At 42.6% G+C, this 22,338-nt stretch overlaps 1 protein-coding gene across 3 annotated transcripts in view; it reads left to right on the forward strand.

The window, feature by feature from the left end:
* MBNL2 (muscleblind-like splicing regulator 2) overlaps positions 1–22,338 on the forward strand; it is a 74,475-nt gene that overhangs the window by 26,302 nt on the left and 25,835 nt on the right. For 2 of the 3 annotated variants that reach the window (XM_009699465.1, XM_009699466.1), the window contains exons 2-4: positions 11,178–11,342; positions 15,179–15,379; positions 16,553–16,816. In XM_009699465.1, the coding sequence (XP_009697767.1) occupies positions 11,178–11,342; positions 15,179–15,379; positions 16,553–16,816 (630 nt within the window). The remainder of the gene's footprint in view (positions 1–11,177; positions 11,343–15,178; positions 15,380–16,552; positions 16,817–22,338) is intronic. The other variant, XM_009699468.1, reaches the window with a different exon arrangement.

Genomic DNA, 22,338 nt, shown 5'->3' on the forward strand with positions numbered 1-22,338 from the left:
ATCCTTATGCGTCTTATCTTTTCTCTTAACCGTGATTTAGCTGCCTAATTCTGTAAGCTACCATTTGAGATAAATGTAGCTGCATTACAATTCTCCCTATTTCTGCTAGATCTTCTGGAAGCTTCCTAGTACCAGGTGGAGGGGGACAGGTAGCCCTTCAGCAAAAAGAAAAGGGTTTTTGGGGGGTTACTGGGATGCCAGGGCTTCATTCTTTCCTCTTGATTGAATTTCTGGACTTCTTGCTACCCTCTTCCCCCTTTTAATTTTTAAGCTGATGTAATTTGTTGATTCTCTGGGTATTTCTCACTGATAAGTCGCACGTCCTGCTGCTTCAGGACAGGGGTCCCACTGCCCCTCCTGCTAGTGGTGTTGCTTCCCCCGTTCCCTGAAGAGGGAAATCCAAGGTGTGTTGGACTGCAAGAAAAGATAGAAACCGAAACGTATCAGTGATGTTAAGAAATCAATTCCCAGAAGAGGAGGAGCATGGACTGGGTACAGAAAAGGCTAGGGAAAGGGGCCTGGTTACATTTTGCTTTTCGGGTCAGGCACACTTGGTTGCTCTCTGTAGGTAGTCCCCTAGTGACAGGGTGTCTTTTCATCCCAGTAATTTGTTTGCCACTTCTCATGCAGTTATAGGTAGTATGGGGGATTTTACTTGTGATTCTTCTTTGGAAATGCAAATAGATTTTCATTTTTAGGAGGTTTTCTTTAATTTATGCTTTTTAACGTAGTTCCAAATACATGGAGTTTCTAAAACACCGAGAAGTTTCTGTGTGTTTTCAGCAACTTTCCAGTGAGTGGAGAGCTGGTGCCAGACTCCAGCCCTTGCTGGGTCGTCACGGGAGCGAAGCCGATGATTTATTAATAACGCAGCTGTGGTTCCAGCACTGCTGCTGAGGGCGGGTGAACAATTCTCCTCTGCAGAGGGAGAAGACAGTGTACTTTTCACCTCTGCAATTACATAAGGTGTCCTTGGCAATTTGTGTATTTAACTCGGCCCTTGCTTTTTCCTTTTGTTTGTAAAGCGATTGGCCAAGAAAGTGTGAAATCCCCAACAAGGAAGAGGCTCAGCAAGCCCCAGCGGGACTGGGAGCCCCCGTGCGTTGTTCGGCACATGTACGGGTGTGAGGTGGCCTGGCTGGGGTGAAAGCATGGCCGCAAGGAATGGCAGAGGGACTCACTGACGACAGATCAGGTCACCTCCATAGCAGTTTGTGACTGCTGGGCATCCAGCTCGAGAGCTGGCGGCTGTGATGCGCTGGTGGCCAAAGTGGTCACTTGCTCCTCGTACGTTAGGTCTGCCTTTCTCTGTGGCACGCCACTGGGGTCCCTTGGTATGTCAGGGACTTGCTACATCATGCTGATGACCTTTTTCATATGGTGGGACTCTTCCAAAGAATGGGTCTTTTTCAAATCTCTTTTGATTTGCTGCAGCTCTCAAATGAAGCATCTTCTCAAGGCTCGCTTGGGCAGGTGACTCGCTGTCGGAGGCTAACGTCGTCGGTTTTACAGCGCTCTCCTCCTTCTGATCCGGTCAGCCAGGCTCCTCACTGCCAAGGCATGTCTCCTGTTCCTTTGTGATGCCATATAACTGATTTTATGGCTTTTTCTGAGGCACGTTAAGATTCCCACTGCGTTGTTGAGGGAACTGTTGTCAGCATACCAGCCCATTGCCTTGTCCTTGCTGGGCTGCTTACTGTTTGGGTTCACGGGCATCCCAGCAGCAAAGATCTGTCCTCACTACTCGCTTTTTCTTTTCTAACCTGGTTATGGTGGAGAACGTGTGGTATGGACGGTGGAGGGTGTAAGCCATGTGCTGAGATGTGGTGGCTTTCCTTCACAGGCCACTGACAGGGTTTGACTGTCAATTCTGCAGTTATCTTTGCCTACCTTTTCACTGCAAAGTGGTGTTTCCAAACCCAGGGTGTTTAATCTCGGTCCTGTTTGTATGAGCAAGCTTGCATTAAGGCGAGCATACGTCTGCTTGAAGGCTTTTATGGGAATTGTAAAGGAGTTGAGGAAAGAGGTGCATCAGGAAGGGGCACCATGCCATGCCCATCTTGCTCAGTCTTCTGCCACACCGCTGTTGGCTTTTCTCTTGCCAGCTGACCTGCAGTCAAACAACTTACCTTCCTTTACTGGCATCACTTCTGGAAAGGGTATTTTTGTCTGCCCTTGAGATACTGGAAGAGTTGAAGAAAACTACCTCTTTCCAAACTCTTATCTTCTTTTACAGTTCAGTCAAGTTAAACTTAATGGTGGAATATGTTGTTTAACAGGAAAACATCCATGTCACCTTGAGTTATGGTGTGGTCCCACCTGCAATTTACACAGCTCTCTTCTGTCTTCCATGAAAACACTCTCTCCTTGTGATGAGTAGGTGCGTTAAAGCTGCCCAGTCATTGGTTAACTGTGTGTACCGCTGTATCGTGAGACTCCATAAAGGTTGTAGACTTTTTTGCAGGAATCTGCAAATATGTTGACTTCTCCAAATGGGCATAGTTGGAGAGCTTAAGTCACCGCTCTACTACTGCGACTCGTCTTGAGTGGCATGGCAGGCTGCATCTAGTCTTTCCACAGGAGGAGCTGTATGTTTGTTAGAGCCCTGCACAAGGCGACTTCGCCTCCTGTGAAGAGTCTCACCACCGAGGTAATAGAAATCAGACATTTGAGGAATTTTAACTAGACGAGGTCACGCTTCCCTCTGCTTTCTTCATGTTCATTCTGTAGAGATCTTCCCCTGTACTACGTGTTGGCTGCCTCTCGTTCCATGAAAGTTGCCTGCGTGCATTAGAGTGAAGATTTATTTCAAGCGTTGTCCACAGTTGCTTGTGATGTATTAATCGACACTGGTAGCCAACCACGAAGCTGAGATAAAAATAACTGGTTTAGATTTTGAGTTCCAGTGAGGAGGAAAAATGAGAAAAGAAAAAGAAAAGGAGCTACAAAATTGGGGAAGAAATAATCTTTATTTCCCTATTATTCTCAAATTATTTTCAAGCCAGTAAACACAGAAATAAAATAAATTGATATCAGTTTAAACTGTTGTTTCTCCGTCTGGGTTTTCTTTGTCTTATTCGTTAGAGTAATCTCGAGGATGATTGTCAAACGACTTACAATTTTATAAGTATCTTTTTTTTTGGCATTGGCAATATCTGCTTGAGTTCTTTCTCTTCTGAGCAATTTAATATTGAGTACACTTCCCTTGATATTGCAAGGCAAATTATTAAACCATTCTGTATAGCCATCCTTCTCAACATTTGTTTGAAAGAGCATCTTGAGAGACTCGGAGCTCTTTGTGCATTGCAAATGTACTCTTCAGTAGAACATTTTGTCTTTTTCCATTTAAATAAATATCTCCTATTAAGTCTTTAGTGTTAAGATTCTTACATCATTTAGACATTCCATCTTTTTGTAAGACTTCCATTTTTCTTCAATGTTTTTCTGTTTTTTCTGTTGGCTACAGGCAGTTCTTGTTCTCTTTATAACTTTATGAATAAAATGATCATTTTTATTTTACCAGCTTTTAGTTTCTTACAAATAATTGAAATCATTAGAAGAAGAGTTAATGGATTTTCTTAGCTTGTTGGAAACTGGAGCAAGCTGAAGTCACCTGGTAATTTTTTGCTTCTTTTCCTTTTCTACTTTAAAGTAAGGAAGGGAATTTGCCTTCTACTTTTTCTTGAAACGGAAGTGTGTAGGTGCGTATAAATATGTATGCACGCTCACTGACTTCGGTGGGCGATCTTGGAAGGTGGCTTTAGAAACACAGAATTAATTTCTCAGCGAAGTTTCTAAGTTGTTTTTGTTGATGTTTTTTGTTTGTTTGTTTGTTGGGTGTTTTTTCCAGGAAAACAGATCCAACAGCTGAAATATTTCAAGTGTAATGTAAGATATGCTTGTGGTTTTTTGAAATACATTTTTTCCCATAGGTCTTTGTGCTGGTAAAGTGTATGGCGACAAGTGAAGTTAGAGGCATTTGAACTCTCCATCAAAAGCTTAATATTTCTGTTACTAGTACAGTTTGGTCCTTTTGAAACTATTTTTCTTTTTCTCAAATAGTTCAAGTATGTCTCATTTTCAAGATAAGGGATCTTATTCTGATCTCTATTTCTTTCTATAAAATTAGATATGATTCTACTTAGGCTAAAGGAATCGTGTTTTCATAAGCATGCATATTTGCAAGTCAACGTACTGTAGATGTGAAATTATGCAAAATTCAAAAAAAGTTTGAAGCTTTTTTGTATACCTTAAGGAAGAAATAAAATTCTAAGTTACATTTTAAAAAATCTATGATTAGTCATTCTTAAGGCTTAACTAAATCCCCTAAGTCCTTGCACATATGCTTAACTCTCTGGGCATGTGTAGTCCTACAGATTGTGGGAGATGGTACATATTCACAGCGAGTGCAAAGGGAATACTTTAATGGAAGTGTGCTATCTGTTTTTTTACTTTCTGGGAGAAGTTAGAAAGCAGATAGACCTGCATAGGAAAACTGAATTCCCGCATTGTGATGCTAGATGGAAAATACTTTTTAACTCAGTCCAAACTGAACTCTAGTGATTTTCCTTGAGTGTTGAAGGTGCTGTCGGTAATTAAGCTCTCATGTACTAAAATATATAGGGAAATGCATAAGTGCAAGTCCTGTAGGACAAGAGGAATCATCCCTCTCTGAATATGAATACACAATTAGTGTGTTCTTTAGATTTATTTTTTTCCTTTTTGGTATTTCTGCATTTGAAAAATAACCTTTGAACTGGTTGTTTTGGGGTGGTAGAGTTAGTGTGGCTGTCTGTGGACAGGGGCAGAAGCTTAAGTATCTCAAAATACCCTGCCCTCCCGTTGACTGGGTCTATTTTTAGCCCCAGGGAGCCTGGGATTATTGGAATTGAGAAGTTCCTGATTTATGCAATGATGAAATTGTTAAATTGATTGGGTGAGGGCACACATGTTCCCAACCAGATTTCCGGAGGGACTGCTAAGGAGGAATCCCAAAAGAGAAGTAACAGTTTCTGCTCTTGCCAGAAGCTCTTCCAGAGGGGTATTTACAGCTTAGGTACCTCCGCAGCTGCTGATACTGCGGTCTCTGTGGCTATTCTTGCTGTGTGCTGCCACCGCCCCAGACAGTGGTCTCTGCTGGCTCTTGCTCTGCCAAGGTTTGGACAGTATGTAATATCTTCAGGTATCTAATATCCATATCAAGCAGGTGATGTCTAGCTAACCAGCATGCCCACCGTTGCAAGTGCATTAGTTTATTAAAATGTGATTTGATTTTTACAAGCATGTGCAAGTCTGCTGAAGCTGCATGATACAGAAAATTACAATATTTTTTTTTTTTCCAGTAGGAGAGGTGGTTGTGGCATTAGGTGATTCTTACTTTGTAAAAAAATTTTTTGGTGTGTCTTTTCTAACTCCAGCAGATGTTTGGATCTCAGAGTGTCTAGCTGGAAACCAGAAAATCTTTTTGCTCTTGTGGAACCAGTTGCTCAGATGCCTTCTAAATCCATTCATGTCTTGGAAGTTGTATACTTTTTTTTTCCCCATAAGATTGCATATTTAATCCTGAGAGATCATAAAATTTCACCTGTGTTTGTTAGTTTTAGCTTGTTTTATTAAGGAAACAGATTTTGCATAATAGCACTATCCATATTTTTCCCAGCATCATCCTCGCACACTAGTAACTTTGAACACCTTGGCCAATTTCAAGTGAAGTTGCTAGAAGCGGGCATCTCAAAGACATATCGCAAAGTTCTTACTGGTTATGCAAAAATCAGTGTCTGGGTAGAAGAGAGAGATCCAAACTACTACCCAGTTAAGGAAAAGGCTGAGGCAGGCGCTGAGCCGCTCCCAAGCGTGGTCTGCCAGCCGCCTGCGCGTTTTGGCTGGCCCTCCAGGACATGCACGGCTTGAGCAAGTTATATTTATCGTGTGAGTTGTTTCCTGGGCTATAGTTAGGAAAGGTGGGAGGGTGTTCTGGGGGAGAAGGAAGGAGGGCGGCGGGGTACAGGAGGAAGCTGGGAGTTTAGGGAGAGCAGAGGTGGGTGGAAGGAGCTGGAAGCACCCCGAGGAGCAAGGTTAGGAGCGAGGGACAGATGTCTGCAGGCAAGCAGGCCTCCCTGTTTCTGCTCCTTATCAGGTAACCCGTCTTTTAAAGGTGATGAGGTGTCCCATGACAGGTGTTAGGCTATGCTGTGAGGTGGAGGAAGCATGTTCTGTTATTTCCCACTAATAGTATCAATAAATTGCCTCAATTAACCTTGGATTTGTATGCTCAGTTCAAGCTGGGCTTTCCCCATTTCGACTATTTAAGGAAAATATAAGTAATTTGGTTGGTTTGATGATGGAAAACACTGCTGCTTTGATAGGATGGCAGGTAACCGTGGCTGCTGCCTTCCCAAAGTATGAGATAAAGTGTAGAGGGAGTCTTAATTTAGCTGGTATGGTTTAAAAAACCTGACGTATATCCCCCAGGGTTGAAACCCGGGACAGGCACACTAACAGAAGACAACATGATGACGTTGCATGGCGATGCTCCTCCTGTAAGAGCAGCCTTCAAGAACTAGAAGGTTGTCCAAAGGTGCAGCCCAGCTCCTCACAGCTGTCCATGGTGGGAGGACACGAGGCAGCCGGTGTAAGCTGAAACTAAACAGGTTCAGACTGAATATAAGGAAAAATCATCTTCATCGTGAGGACAGCCAAGCGGTAGATCAGATTGCTCAGAGAGGCTGTGCAGCCTCCACCCGTGGAGGTTTCCAAGAGCTGGCTCGAGCAACTTGGTCTGACCCCAGGGCCAACCCTGCTCTGAGCAGGTTGGACTGGGGACCTCTCGAGGTCCCTTCCAACCTGAATTAGCCTCTCCTTTTGCAAAAAAAAACCCCACAAAACCCACCACACCATAGTGCAGAGAAGTGTCTTACAGCAGTTTTGGATTTACTGTAGAGATTGAGGCTGTTACATTTACTAGTGGGACTTTTATGATAAGCATGCTAATATGTATTGACCTCCATCTTAAAAGCAGAATTCAGTACCTGAGCAAAACGGTTGTGGATGCATTAGTTGATTCTCAGCTTAAGAGGTAAAAGAAACATTGTTTTGCCTTTTTTTTTTTTTTTAATTCACAAATCTTATTTTTATGAAAGATAAAGGTAATTTTAGTAAGTAAAAACTAACTCATTATTATACATAAGCAATTCCCAACCTGGACCTGGATGAATTATTATTATTGTTGTTACTATTAGAGCAATAGTAGAATACTGAAGAAAGCTGTGGATTTATAAAATATTCAAGACAGAGATGTGGCCGTATAACTTGTAGACAGGAAGTGGGTGCTTAGTATTTTAATATGCAAAGTTATGGGGTGTTACGTCTGCATTCACCTCATTTTGCATATTTTAAAATTATAATTCTTAGCCGATACCTAGCTTTTTAATATACTCCAATCTGTGTGCTGTCTTGTGCCATTGATTTAGGCAAACTACCTATTGTTCTTAATAGGGAAATCCATTGATTTGAAAAAAAAAAAAACCGGCAATGGTGTGACATGGCTTGTTAAGGGATGTGGTTTTGATATTAAGCCAGTCAGATAGCAGCTCCCAAGACCATTGCCCCTGCAGAAGCGGAGCTTTTTGTCGCTGTGCCTGGGTGGTGGGCATTGAGGTCCTTTGAGTTCCCAGCTCCTTGGTGCAGCCTTTCCCTCTCCCACTGCTTTACTGGAATGAAGCCTGTGGCACACCCCCCGATGCGAGCCGCAGCATGTTCCCAGTCTGGATAATTAGCACTAGAAAAGTGTTTTTTCCGCTAAAACTTTCCATTACCCACCTGAAATATGGCCCTGTGCGTTAGGCTAGGCTAGCTGTAGATGACAAAGGCAGAGACATGAAAGGTCAGAGGTAGGTACCGTCCTTTCAGGAGGAGGGGAGTAACAGAGTGCTGGGAATTTAGTATGATGTCTGTTTGTCATTACTATCTGTTGCAGCAGGTAAGGAGACAGCTCACTGAAAGTGATTTTTTTCGGGTGAACTCGCATGGGAAGTGCACAACACCTTATCATGTGCTTGTTGGTAACGTTCGCTGCACGGGTGACAGGAGTCCCCAGACTGATCTGTCTGCACCCTCAGTTTCAGGACTCTGACTCATATGTGGGAGCAGGTTAAAAGTTATGTGAAATGATTTGGACTAGATGACCTCTAAAGGTCCCTTCCAGCCCAAATGATTCTATGATTCTATGATTATTTTCCCTGCTGCCTGCCTCGTCCTGCTGACAGAGTTTGTGCCGCCATGCGCCAGGGGGAATAAATGTCTGTGGAGCAGCTCCTGAACTGCTGTCGTTTTAAGAGCTGTGATGCGCCAAGCCTCACTCCAGGGGCTTGATACTGATGCATCCTAAAGTTAAAGCACTCAATTTTGTCTCTGTATTTGTTATGCGGTGGCCTGCTACCATAGTAGTTTTATGCAAAAATCCAAAGTGGATTCTTATTGTAGATGTTGACCCAACCAACATGTTGAATATCGCTGCATGTTATGTACAGTTACCTGTTCTGCTCTTTGGTTGATATGTGCTGTCATCTCAGTCGGACTTCATATTTGACTTTTTAATAAACAAAAAACTCCAGGGTCCCACTTGACTGAGATGACACTAAAACTTTGAATTTTTGTTCTTGCAATGATCAGTAGTTGGGAATCGACCCAGTTCCTCTCTGAAACCAATCTCATCAGGAGTTCACGGGGACATGGAGCATTTGTTAGAAAAGGAATGAAAAGTTGCTTATAGGCATTTTCCCGCAACCATTGTATGTCCAAAAAGTGAAAACTGGTCTCAGAATTTATTTAATTTTGGTAGCTAGGGCTGCATTAATCTGTTCACTGTTCCCTGTTCCACTGTGGTTTATTTTGGGTCATTTAATTTCAACAAGGCTTGATCTGTTTACAGCGCTTTCTATAGTAGCGTGACGGGGCCACACAGCTCTTTTATAGTACATTCATTGCTAACCAGGAGCTCACACAACTAGTAAATGAGGCACAGACATGAGTAAGTTTAGAGAGGACAGTAGATTTTTGTATGGTTGAATTATTTTGGAAAGTTTTCTGAAATAACCAGTTTTTTGTGCACTGTGGGTTGCTTTGCAGAGCTTAAACTGATGGTATATAGTAGCCATGTGCTTTCAGAGGTAAGAGTGGAAGGGCTGGCTGAAGGCACTCTTCAGGCTTGAGGTACTCCAAAAGCCACCACGGTGGAGAGGTGCTCTCAGTCCTTATTTGAGGAGCGTTGGGTTTTTTCCATAGGTAGATATTTCCATCAGGTAGAGTTGTTTGATTTGATTTTGCTGTTTTAATTTTCAGATTTGCTATATGAACCATTCCTATACAAAATACATTAAGGTTAAATAGATCTCAGTTTAAAAATGTCCTAATCAGTTGACCTCATCAGCCAACACAAAAGCGTCCATCAAATCATGACTATTTCTGGGTCTGCTCATGCCTGCTGACGAAGTAACATTCCTTTTGTGTGCTTCATTAAACCAGACAGCATTAGTGACTCGCACAACGCAAGTCAGAAGGAAGGCATGATGTCCTGAAAATGGCTGCATCTCTACTAGCAGGTTAAAACAGTACCAAGAAGTGTTCCTGAGTGCTGAGACCAGGTTTTTTTTTTCTTAAATTTTTAGCTTTCTTGAACTCTTCTGGCCTCTGCTGTTTAGCACACTCCCGAGCAGTGGCCAGGCGCAGTTCAGGAAGGGCTGTTACCAATGGTTTAATAGTGTGGAAATAGCTGCTGGCATTCCCGTCGACCTCGGCGCAGGGAGGACCTTCCTGAACATGTTTAATTTGCTCCTGTGTAGGCAGTTAATACATCCTTACAGCAGATTAGAGGCAGAATCAGCAGTGTTTTGGTGTCTGAGTAAAAAGTGTAACATTAACAGTGGTGTTCTGAGAGCTTCGAAGCGTACTGAAGGTTTTGTAGCTCTGTGTGTGTGTGCATATGGATACACGGAGTCAGTGTACGTGTGTACTGTGTGATGTTCTTGCATAGGGATCTTAATGTTTTCTTGGCTATAGGAGGATATTCCAGCTTGGCTGCAAATTATAAAGCTCTTATACCAGTGAATGGAAAATTTAAAAAGCACTTTTTAAAAATGTCTCAATTTGGAAACTCACCTTCTACAAGTTGAGCGTGTCAAACGCAGTTTGACTAATGCTCTAGGACCTCTGGTCACAGCTCTTAAAGTTTTGCGACCGTTTGCGGTGTCATCAAGCAGCTTCAGATCTCAGCAGGTCCTGCCCTGCAGCCGCACAACCTGCTGGTGCACCCTACGATTTCCCTTTCTGGGGGAAAATGTATCGGCACGTCATGCTGCTCTACCTACGTTTTGGTCAGAGTGTAGAGATGTACTCCATGCCGATCTCCTCCAACACAAGCCACCTCAGAGATGACTGCCCACCCATATTTTTATTGTCTCATAGCTGTCTAAAAATTCCTGCTTTCAGGTTGATCAGGAGCTCTCCTTTTGCTGTGTACCTTCAGATTTAGCTCCATGCACTGCTTCTAAATTTAGGCTGTGAAAGTACCAGCTTGGCTTCTGTTCTTTTATACTTGAATGGAAATAGTTCAAAGTTGTGCTGATGTAATCAAAACAGGAGGCCAGAAGGCAATGAACTGGAATAAGCGTGAATGTATGAGAGAACACAAGCAGCAAGTGGCCACTTTAGATCCTTACTGCCATGAACACACAATTATTTTTTAATATAATATACTTAAAAGCTGCATTTCTTTTAAAGAAGGATTAACTGTTGTTATTCATAATGTAACGTCATTTATAAAAAAACATTTATGTTCGGTAACACCAGATACTCTAGCCAAGATACCATGCGGGGCAGTTCAGGCAGTCTGGATAACATGCAGAGTATTAATTGTGTAGCAGTAGTCTGTACTTAACAATGAAAATGCTGTTTCAAAGTCTTTCTCTTTTTTTTCATGGCCAATAGCCTTAATGATCAATCAGAGGTAGTGGGTTGAGGCAGAGCTCAAGACCATCAGCTCCTTCCAGCCTGCTACATAGTTCCTCGGAAACACTCTGTATCTCATTAGTTCTTGCTTAGTTTATGGTGTAGTATTTTGCTCAAAGGCGTTAAAGTATCACCAAAAGCAGCAGACCAATTAGTGTGACTTCTTTTTCTAGGGTCGTTGTACAAGGGAGAACTGCAAGTACCTTCATCCACCAACACATTTAAAAACTCAACTGGAAATCAATGGCAGGAACAACTTAATCCAACAGAAAACTGCAGCAGCAATGCTTGCTCAGCAAATGCAGTTCATGTTTCCAGGGACACCACTACAGCCAGTGGTAAGTATATTTCTCTGATGGTGTTAATGGTAAGTAAAGTTGAAATAGAAAACTGTATTGAGCTGCAAAAGTTCTCTAAGCTGATATCAATGAAAATAGTCCCCGTCTGTTGACTTAAGGAATTGTGGAGATGCTAGAGATATGTTCATTTATATTTGCATTTGAAGATATAATGGAGTGTTGCTGTAGATTTCATATATTGTTTATCCCAGAATAATTTGCATTTTTTTCTTCCTTTTTTTTTCCCCCCTTCATTCAGTTCATGTCAGGTTTAGTCTAGATTTGTAAGGTTTTCATGTGTAATCCTTCTAGATGTGAAAATTTGTTTAATAATAATAATAATTTGCTAGTAAGCTATTTGAGTAGCAATGCAAGGTTTCTCAGGAGTCTATGGGTTTGAATGACTTTAAATAGTGTTTAATCTGGGTACCAGGAACAAAAGTTTAATGTCATTCTGGGTAGCGTTTTCTTGCTGTCTTGAAATCTGAAGTGTCCCAGAATAAGACAGAGAATTGCTGGTTCACACACTTCACAAACTCAGCATTTTATCTTAAAGTAATGAGTATGGTACCTGGGACACTTCAAATCCAGAAGGTGACATAAACCTAGAACCTTGCATGCATGAGCAGCATCTTTGGAATACATTAAAATGATCAGTTGCTCTGGGCTGCCTTTGCAGTTGAGCTCCTCATTGTACCAGACTTCCAAAGCGTGGTTAGGCAAGTAATCTGAGTTAAACTTTCCACACACATGGCTGCTAATGATGTTTTTTCAATCTGAACGCCTGGTGTAAGGCATCCTGCTGGAGTGGGATTTCTTTCTCTAAGTTGAGGCATCTGGAGTGTTGGCATCAACTTCTGCATTGTCCTTCCAAGGTCCATTTACAGTTTATCAAAAGACATAGGCACTTCTAATCACTATTTGCTTAGCTTGTTTCAGACATCTGCATTCAGAGTAGATGATTGGGTTTTTTAAGTGCCTTTGTCTTTCCACCGGCTATCACAGAAGCCAAGCGTAAGCATCTCACAGGAAGACATCTGTATTTGGTTAGAGGATCCTCACCCCCAGATGCCATTTTCAAATGTGTTTTTACACTTGAAACTTCTGCTGTAAGGTGGAAAGCATGAACAAAAACTGGGTGTCAAGAATCCCTGAATTTCTGGTACATGTTCATCAAAATCTATCTTGGTATGTTGACATAATGCGTTGTCACCATTTAAGGCTGGACGGTGCTTAAAGTGGGTGGCAGATGCTCTCTGTTGACCCCTTCCTTTACCAGAAGGGGAAGGAGAGGAGAAAAGGGAGAGAGACTGATGAGTTGGAAACTTAAAACAAACTTAAATAAAACAATAACAATGAAAAAAAAAGGTATAAATAATATTAAAACTAATACTACTACTAATAGAAATAGAAATATACAAAACCAATATTGATCTTCCCGATGACGACCGCGAGGCTTGCAGTGCTCACGCGACAGGGCAGACACCCAGACAGCCTGGACTGGACTCCCCAGGGACACAGGAACTGGATTGAGGGATGCAGGGATCGGGGTTAGAGGCAGGAGAGCGAGCAGAGTCCAACCAGGATGCCGGCCATGAGGGATGGGGGAAAGAGAGGGCTGACCCCTGTGATCCCCGAGCTTTATACCGAGTATTCCCGTGGGTGGGATGGAATACGGCGTTGGTCGGTCCCGGGCCACCTGAGCCCTCTGCAGCTTCCCGGGGGTGCGACCCCTCCTCCGCCTTCCCCCCAGGAGGAGCCCAGCGGAGCCCAAGAGAGCCCGCAGGGAACCAGCACCCACCCGTGGGCCTTTCTGCATAACAATCCCGCTCCTGCCCCAGCCACAACTACAGACATGAACCACCATCAGCTCTGACAGCGGGCACTGCCTGAGACCTGCAGTCAGCTCCAGACAGGGCAGTGACTGAGAAAACTGAACTGAAGGAAAAAAAAATTCTCCTGAGAGCAGAAATAGTTCTGTTTTAGTCAAACCAGGACATGGGTTTTGATATTTCCTGTTTTTTTACTGCTTGAATTTTCATCAGAAAAAGTTTTGATGAAGTAATAGATTCCACCTCTTAGTATTATGAGAAGAACTGAAGTGGCAAAATTATACTTTTTTCTACTTGCCCATTTTGTCATTTGAACTTTACAATTTCATTGACGTAATGCCTTCTGTACTGATTGCTGTGATAAAAGTGCCAGGTTTTATTTCTCTGTCTCATATAAATTGCCAGATTAAGATGACTCAGCCTTGACCAAATGGATAAAAAGTGAAAGAAAATTCCATAGAAGTCATTTGACATGGATTTATTCTTAAAATTATATCTGATGCAAAACTGTTATTTATATATTACATAACACATATTGTCCTCAGCATAGTCGAACCATTGTTTTGTATAAATGTTCATTATTATGCTCTAAAGAATTTAGCTTGCACTTGACATATAAACTGGGCTGTTTGATATCAAGCAGTTTTGATCTCTGTGAAAAACAGAGCATTATCACTTTTAACTCTCTAGGGCAGGTAGATGCCATTTCCATACAGCTGGGTATCCTGGCTAATCTGCTGCTGAAAGCATCTTCTTGGTACTAACTCATATTCATTTATAATTTAGTAATTCATTCCAAAGACAAAAAAACCCAAAACCAAAGCAGAAGTAAACCTTCTAGCTCCTATGCTTTCTCTTGTGTATTTTCTACATCCTGTGCATCGCTGGCTTCCCTTCTCCAACAGAGGCCATGCAGGCCACCTTGATGAGAGAAGCACTCCTCCTTTGTTAAGTCTTTCTTTAGTGTTGTACTGTTGTGTGGTTCATTTCTAGCTGCCAGGTCATTTGGGAACTTAATTGCTGACAAAGCTAATCTGAGATGCGTCCTTTTTTTCTGCATAGTTTTTCCTCATTTATAATTATAGCTTCGCTCTCGGGTAAACATCAGCTCTGCAGAACTAAAGCACATTCCAGGTCTGACTGTGGTCTTGACCGTGGTGATGTTCTGCCTCCATCCCCCGTGGAGCTGGTGGTAACAAATCCATCGTTCTGCCTTGGTAGGGCTGCATTTTAGCATTACACAAGTGCTCTTTCTTCTGGTCATGACTTCACTGACTTGCTGTAGGAAGGCATGAAACAGATTTTTAGACCTGTATCATTCCTTCCAATCGCATTTTTTCATAAGATGAACTCTAGCTAAGCCTGAATAATCCCTTTCTAAATATTGTGTCCAGCTGAGATTATAATATTTATTCTGCTTGCCACTGGTGACAGCTGAGCACACAAACGTTCACAAAGGTGAGGTTTGTCCATGTGTGAGCCATAGTAGCATATAATTGCAGGAGGAGGCAAAATACAGCATGTGAACAGATGGAAGTTACATGCCAAAGAGTTCATTATATATACACCTATTAGAAATATGGCTTTAATGTAGTTAATAACGCTTCACCTATGAAATCTGGTACTTTGAAAAATAGCCAGTTTTCCCAAGGAAAACAGGTATTGAGAAAAAACAATAAAGCCTGTGTTATTTCTGCATTTAGATGTGTAAATAAGCCTGCAATGTAAGCTGGACCTCCAGAGAGATTCAGGTTCAAAGTACGACTTCTTTTGCATTGGCAACCTCTTTTTCAATAATAGAGCTACAAAGGCAGTTCTTCGTATGCTGCTGGAATGCGTTACGTGATTAAAAGAAGAGAGTACGCCATGCATTTTGCCAGCTGTTTGAAATTTTTTCATTAATAAAATGAATCGGCGCCAGAAATAACGCACAAAAGACAAGTAATAAGCTCTTGATTAAGAGGTTGGGTTTTTTTCATCTTGGTCTGTGTTTTCCTTTTGCAGCCCACATTTCCAGTGGGTCCCACAATAGGAACGAACACAGCTATTAGCTTTGCTCCTTACCTAACGCCAGTAACACCAGGAGTTGGCTTAGTCCCGACTGAGATCCTACCCACGCCGCCTGTCATTGTTCCTGGAAGTCCACCGGTTTCAGTCCCCGGTTCAACTGCTACCCAGAAACTCCTCAGGACTGATAAACTGGAGGTACTGTAGACACTGCCATGACTAGAAATACAATCCTCTGTTAGGCTGTGTGAAAGATCCTGGAGGGAAAAACTCTGTTGTTCTAGAAATGATGCTTAAATTTAGTTGCTACAAATAAAGACCTTGTAACTAGGCAGGACTTCTACGCTTGCAGCCAGTGGTAATTAAACACTCTTTATTTTTAAGCTAGTATATTCACTCAAATTTAATACACAGATATCAACATAAATTTTCATCTTTTGTAAAGCTCATTTCCTCCAAAATACCTCAAGTGTACATGCCTGTAAAGGTGTGCCTCCATGTCTAACAAGCACATTTTTATTGCGGTATTAATTCTGTCCCAGTTTTTATGCACTGGCATTCGGGGAATGTTGTAGCCTTATGGATTGATATTAGAGTCATGGTATAGCCCTTCAGCCTTAAGCTACAAATGGAGATGTCAAATGTTACCAACCTGCAGAAGGCTGAAGGGGCAGGCGCCCAGCTATGTGCAGAGCTTCCCTGGTGTTGATGGATCTCTGCATGGCTGGGCTCTGGAATCTGTGATCCAAGTACACGAGAAGGCCAAATGACTCTTGCAGAAATTAATGTCCTTTCCTGAAAGCCTCAGCACTAGTGTCTAGAGCACGTTTCTTCTTAGGAAAATCAGTGTGTTTGTTCTGCCCATTTTTGAAAATTACTTTTAAGGATGCTTTCCATTTTGTTTGTAGACTCCATAAAAAACACAGTGCATCTGATGCGTATCTTCCCCGGGTCTCAGCAAGAGGAGCTCCTTCCCTACCAGTGGGGCTGCAAGAATACAAAGTGTAGTGAGAAAGGGACTGAATATTTTGTGATTCCCAGCTAGTTTTGCAAGGGCAGTTGCTTCAGTAAGTATCCTTTCCAGGTGTTTAGACAGGAAAAAGGAAAGGCATTTGGGAACGCTTCCGTTGCACGTCAAATTCATTTAGCTGCCGTACCGCAGAGCTACCTGAGGAGCCAAGCACGTAAGGCTAAAATAAATGCATTCCCCTCTCCGAGAAGAAGATGAAGGGTTTATTAAATTGAATTCACTCAAAAACGGCAACTAATGGGGGAAGGGGACAGGTCTGGCTTTTAGGAGGGTGGGGCTCTCCCTGCCCTTTCGCGTTGCGCCGAGCTCTTCCCCTGCAACGCGTGTTGTTTTGCACATAGGTGTGCAGGGAGTTCCAGCGGGGAAACTGTGCGCGTGGAGAGACTGATTGCCGCTTTGCGCATCCAGCAGACAGCACAATGATTGACACAAACGACAACACCGTAACCGTGTGTATGGATTACATAAAAGGTCGTTGCATGAGGGAGAAATGCAAGTATTTTCACCCTCCTGCACATTTGCAGGCCAAAATCAAAGCGGCGCAACACCAAGCCAACCAGGCTGCGGTGGCAGCCCAGGCAGCTGCGGCAGCTGCGACTGTGATGGTAAGTGCTGGCATATATGGCTACCTTTTTTGACAGAAGCTCTTTGATGCCTATTTTGCTTCAATTTAATGCTGTTTGCTTATACTTTCTTTTCTCTTTTGCCTCTTTTTTTTTTCTTTTTCCTTTTTTTTTTTGGTAAAAGATGAGAATTTATAAAATTACTACTATTGCTTGATGGGAGGAAGCACTTTTTTTTCTTTATGCCCTTATTTTAATGCTATATTTCTATCCAAGACAGTGAAGCAAATGACATTCTATACCACTTCTGTTCTCTGCCTTGATTATGTGTTAAATTTGCCCCTAGTATTTCCAAATGAAACAACACTGATAAGCTTCAATGTCCCCTGGAAAACAGGGGCACATATGCTGGTTTAGCTCTTTGATTACAGATATACATGTGGAAATTTGGAAGAAAAGCAAAGAGAGTGCTTTTGCCTCAGAGATCAGTAGTAGAAGAGAAACCTGCATTAGTATTCAATTCATCCCACCTTAGATGTCAGACATGTCAGATGTGTCTGAGCCTAGCCTAGCCACCTTGGTCTCACTTCATAGGTAATGGAGAAAAACCAGCACGTTCATGTGATCCACCGTTAGTGCCTGTCTAAGGATGAGAAAATTCTGCTCTTTGTAGATATGTGTCTATTGCCGATGACTTAAAAAGTGTTAACTATATCTTTTTGAACTTTGGTTTGATGAATCTCATGCCTAGAGACTTTTCTTGCCTCTCCCACAGTCGTGGGCAAGTTACTTGAATCACAGGGTTTAAAAGTAGTAAACTAAAATGGGAATCATTAAGAAAAAGCATAGTAACTATAGTCAGAAGAAAAGAGATTGAGGACCTTCTATTTTTAGATATTTTAAGCTCTTACTTAAAACTGTTCAGTCAAGTCAGCCCATACGTTTACCAGTATTGGATCTCTCTTACGATTGCTACCAGGAAAGTTGATAAATTTAAATAGAGTGGTATTGATAAAGTTAAATAAATCAAGCATGCAGGATCTGACTTGGGAGACAAAATTGCTGGACGCAAACCAAAGAATCATTGTCCTCATTGCTGCCAGTGGACGAATAATTAAGCAGATGTGGTTTGTGGACTTGTGGGCAGTGCATACAATAGTTACAGACAATACAGTTATTCTCTGGGTAAAAAGCCTACCAGAAACACAATACAGTACAGTATATAACTACCCCAAGCTATTGTATTTAGCAAATTAGCAAAGGCTAGACTTTTTGAGGGACAAAGGGTAGGTTATGCATTATGCAAGAAAGTAAACCTCCAAACAGAAGAACATTTCTTAAGTTTTAATATTCTTTCTATTATAGTATCCCCAGTCTCTGTTTCAAATTGGATGATTTTTAGTTAAACTTTCTTGTGCTTACAGAAATTGAATACCATCTGGAAATCAAAGCAAAGGAGATTTTTTTTTTTATTCTAATTAGCTTCTATTGTGCAATATTTATTTTCCATTTAGAGAATGTAGTATTTCTAGGCAGTATACTAAAGAAGAAAGGAGAGACATGAGGGGTTTAATTTTTTGCACTTCAGTAACGGTTGGATATATATCCTGTGATTTTAAATAAGCCGTAATTGGAGCTGCATTAACCTCAAAGCAAGATAAACCATCTTTGGAAGCACAGAATTGAAATGTTAGCGTTGTAATGTCATGGGAGAAGAAAGCAGGGACCTGTAGTTCAGAGTAACTTTTTGCAGAAAAATATGTACAAGATATTTTAACAGCAAATTTAGACTACCAAACAGAAAAGATTCTTCATAATCCAACTCTTTGTTGTTTAATATCGCTTCGAAACAATCAGATAGAGTGAATGAAAAATCAGTGGAATGCCAATAAGAACAATAAAGTGGTAGAAAAGACACATGCCTGCAAGGCCACCCAAGGATGACCCAGAATGCTCAGTTGGATCTAGAGAACAAAAGTAAGGCAGAAATACAAATGCTTCCCTGTAGAGTTCACTTGCAGGTTGCTCCCAGGTTGAGATATTGTCCAGGACGTTTTCCTTCCTGGAGGACCTGGCTGCATTGCTGTGGTCCAGAGAGTGCTCACATGGGTGAGCGTTGTCGATAGGGTTAGGGCACTGTAGGCAAAGCTTGTAAGACCGTTGAAGGTCAATAAATTCTGCAGTCTGAGACCTTGCAGAAAATGCCCTGTCTGTATTTCTGTACACTGAAGTTTAGGAATTTTTACTCGGATATCTTAGGTGACCTCATCATTTGAAATAAAAAGAAAGGGGAAAGACACAGTGAAAGAGGCTGTAGATCGTGTAACCCTTACGTGTGAAGCGCAGTAGAAGGCAGTGTCGTCTATCATTGTATTTGAGAAGCTCCAAATACTCATATTGTGCATCAGAGAGCATAAAAAGTCACTGAAAGATGTACAGCCTAAATTAAAATGTGAATTCATAGTTGGTGTTGGAAGGGACCTCTGGAGGTCACCTAGGCCAATCCCCCTGCTCAAGCAGGGCGGGCTGGAGCAGGTTGCCCAGGATGTGCCTAATTGGATTTTGAAAGTCTCCAAGGATGGAGACTCCACAACTTCTCTTGATAACCTGCTCTATGGTTAAATCATGCTTACAGTTAGAAACAAAATAATTTTTTTAAAAAACCTCTTACATTTAAATGGAATTTCTTGTATTTACATTTGCTCCCATTGCCTCTTGTCCTGTCACTGGGCTCTGCTGAGAAGAGTCTGGCTCCATCTTTACTCCCCTGTCAGGTATTTGTATACACTGATGAGATCCCCCTGCATCTTCTCTTCTGCAGGCTGAACAGTCCCAGATCTCTGAGCCTTTCCTCGTATGAGAGGTGCTGCAGTCCCCTCATCATCTTTGGGGCCCTTTATAGGTCTGTTTGCTAGTATGTCCGTGTCTGTCTTGTACTGGGGTGTCCAGACCTGGACATAGTGCTCCATATGCAGCATCACCAGTGCTGAGCAGAGGGGAAGGGTCATCTCCCTTGATGTGCTGGTGGTGCTCTTCCTAAAGCAGCCCAGGAGGATGCTGTTGACTGCCTTTGCTTTGAGGGCACATTGCTGGCTCATGTTCAACTTGCTGTGCATCAAGACCTTGAGGGCCTTTTCTGCCAAGACTTGGTAGCCCCCAGCCTGTATTGGTGCCTGGGGTTGTTCCTCCCCAGGTGCAGGGCTTGATATTTCTGTTTGTTGAACTTGGTGAGGTTCCGCTGTGCCCGTTTCTCCAGCCTTTCCAGGTCCTTCTGAGTGGCAGCACTTCTATCTTGTGTATCAGCCACTCCTCTGAGTTTGACACCACTAGTGACTGGCCTCCAGCTGGACTTTGTGTTGCTGATCACAACCCTTTGAGCCTGGCAGTTGAGCCAATTTTCAGTCCACCTCACTGTTTCCCATTTAGCCCATACTAAGTAAGTTTGTCCGTGAGGATGAAATGGGAGACAGTGTTGAAAACTTCTCTGAAGTCAAGATAAACAACATCCATTGCTCTCCTCTTACCCACCAAGCCAGTCTCATCGTAGAAGGCTGTCAGGTTGGTTAAGCGCAACTTCCCCGTCATAAATCTAGGCTAACTACTCCCCATCACCTTCTTGGCTTTCATGTGTTTGGAGATGGTTTTCAGGAAGATTTGCTCGATTGCTTTCCCAGGGGCTGATGTGAGGTTGACCAACCTGTCGTTCTTCAGTCCTTGCTTCCTGCCCTTTTTGAAAATAGGAGTGTCATTTACTTTCTTGCAATCTTCAGGAACTTCCCCCAGTTGCAGGGACCTTTAATTAAGAGTGACCTTGCAGTGACATTGGCCGCCTCCCTCAGCACCTGTTGGTGCATCCTTTCAGGTCCTATGGGTTTATGTACATCCAGTTTGTTTAAATCATAGAATCATAGAATCATTATGGTTGGACGAGACCTCAAAGATCATCAAGTCCAACCGTATACCTGATGCCACCCTGTCCACTAAACCATGTCTTGAAGTACCACATCTAAACGTTTTTTGAACACCTCCAGGGACGATGACTCTACCACCTCCCTGGGGAGCCCTTTCCAATGCCTAACAACTCTAACGGTGAAGAAGTTCTTTCTAATGTCGAGCCTGAACCTCCCCTGGCGCAACTTGAGACCATTTCCTCTCGTCCTATCGCTAATTACCGGGGAGAAGAGACCAACCCCCACCTCGCTACACCCTCCTTTCAGGTAGTTGTAGAGGGCGATCAGGTCTCCCCTCAGCCTCCTCCAGACTAAACAACCCCAGCTCCCTCAGCCACTCCTCCTAAGGTTTTTTCTCCAGGCCCTTCACCAGCTTTGTTGCCCTTCTCTGGACTCGCTCCAGCACCTCAATGTCCTTCTTATAGTGAGGGGCCCAAAACTGGACACAGTATTCGAGGTGCGGCCTCACCAGCGCAGAGTACAAAGGGATGATCACTGCCCTAGTCCTGCTGGCCACACTGTTTCTGATACAGGCCAATGTTCCCTAGCCTGATCCTCCATCTCCGAGGGTAAATCTTCTTCACTTCAGACTTTCGCACTGGTCTCCCACTGGCCTGAAGGCCAGTCTTACCAGAAAAGACTAAGGTTGAGAAGATGTTCAGTACCTCAACCTTCTCCGTGTCTTGTATTCCAGGAGATATTATAGCATATGAATGTGACATACAACAGACAAATACTATGCCCCAGTATGTTTGATCATTTTTATTATGATCTTTCATTTCCTTTCCATAGCCTTTTCCTCTCCAGTCTGTAGCTATTGATTTTTTTCGTTGTTAGTTACGTAGGGGATCAAATGTTTAGCAGGAGATAACTTGATGGAACAGAAAGAGGCAAAAGAAGTTTAACTATCAGGACAAAATGAAAGAAAAGATGAATGTGGGAGAGAAAAATAGACAATTGGTTTGAAAGCCTGAAGAGTGGGAGACTACATGGAAACAAGGTTGATGAGTAGGTCTAGAAAGAGATCAAGTTAAAGCCTTGAGGCTGTGAAAACTGTGAGACTGAACTTGCTGTGGAAGATGAGGAGGCCAGCAAAAAGCTTCAAAATAGGAAGGTGAGGGTAAGAAGAGCATGGAGAAACAATGGAGAAAGGCAATCATAAACATCTCACAGAAAGTGAGATCGGATAAGATCTGCATTTGGATAATAAAGGTAATTAACTGAAATGCTTTACTCTTAATGATGTTGATTTAAATTTGTGGACTTCATCGTCGTGTGATGCTGAATTCAGTCATAGTGCTTCACCTCCGTGTAGACTTCCATCCGTGGTGGATGCAGAATGGATCTGAGCCTGTGCCCCATGCAGACGGAATGGTGTCCTCTGCAGGGGTACCCATGAGAGATACCACACGTCAGCTGCACAGCACCCCGCTTAGACACAAGAAGGCTCTCCAGATCCTCATTTTGCACCAGGTGTTTCTTGTTATGTCTTGAGTCTTGGACCCAGACAGATGAGCAGATCCTGTAGATCGGGGTATGTAATCCAGAAGTGTGCGGAAGGAGAGGTTGGGAAGCCTCATGCAATGTAGGCGCAGCAGAGCCAGGAACGAGGAA

Source organism: Cariama cristata, unplaced genomic scaffold (assembly GCF_000690535.1).
Source record: "Cariama cristata isolate BGI_N322 unplaced genomic scaffold, ASM69053v1 scaffold4814, whole genome shotgun sequence".
NCBI classification, from domain to species: Eukaryota; Metazoa; Chordata; class Aves; order Cariamiformes; family Cariamidae; genus Cariama; species Cariama cristata.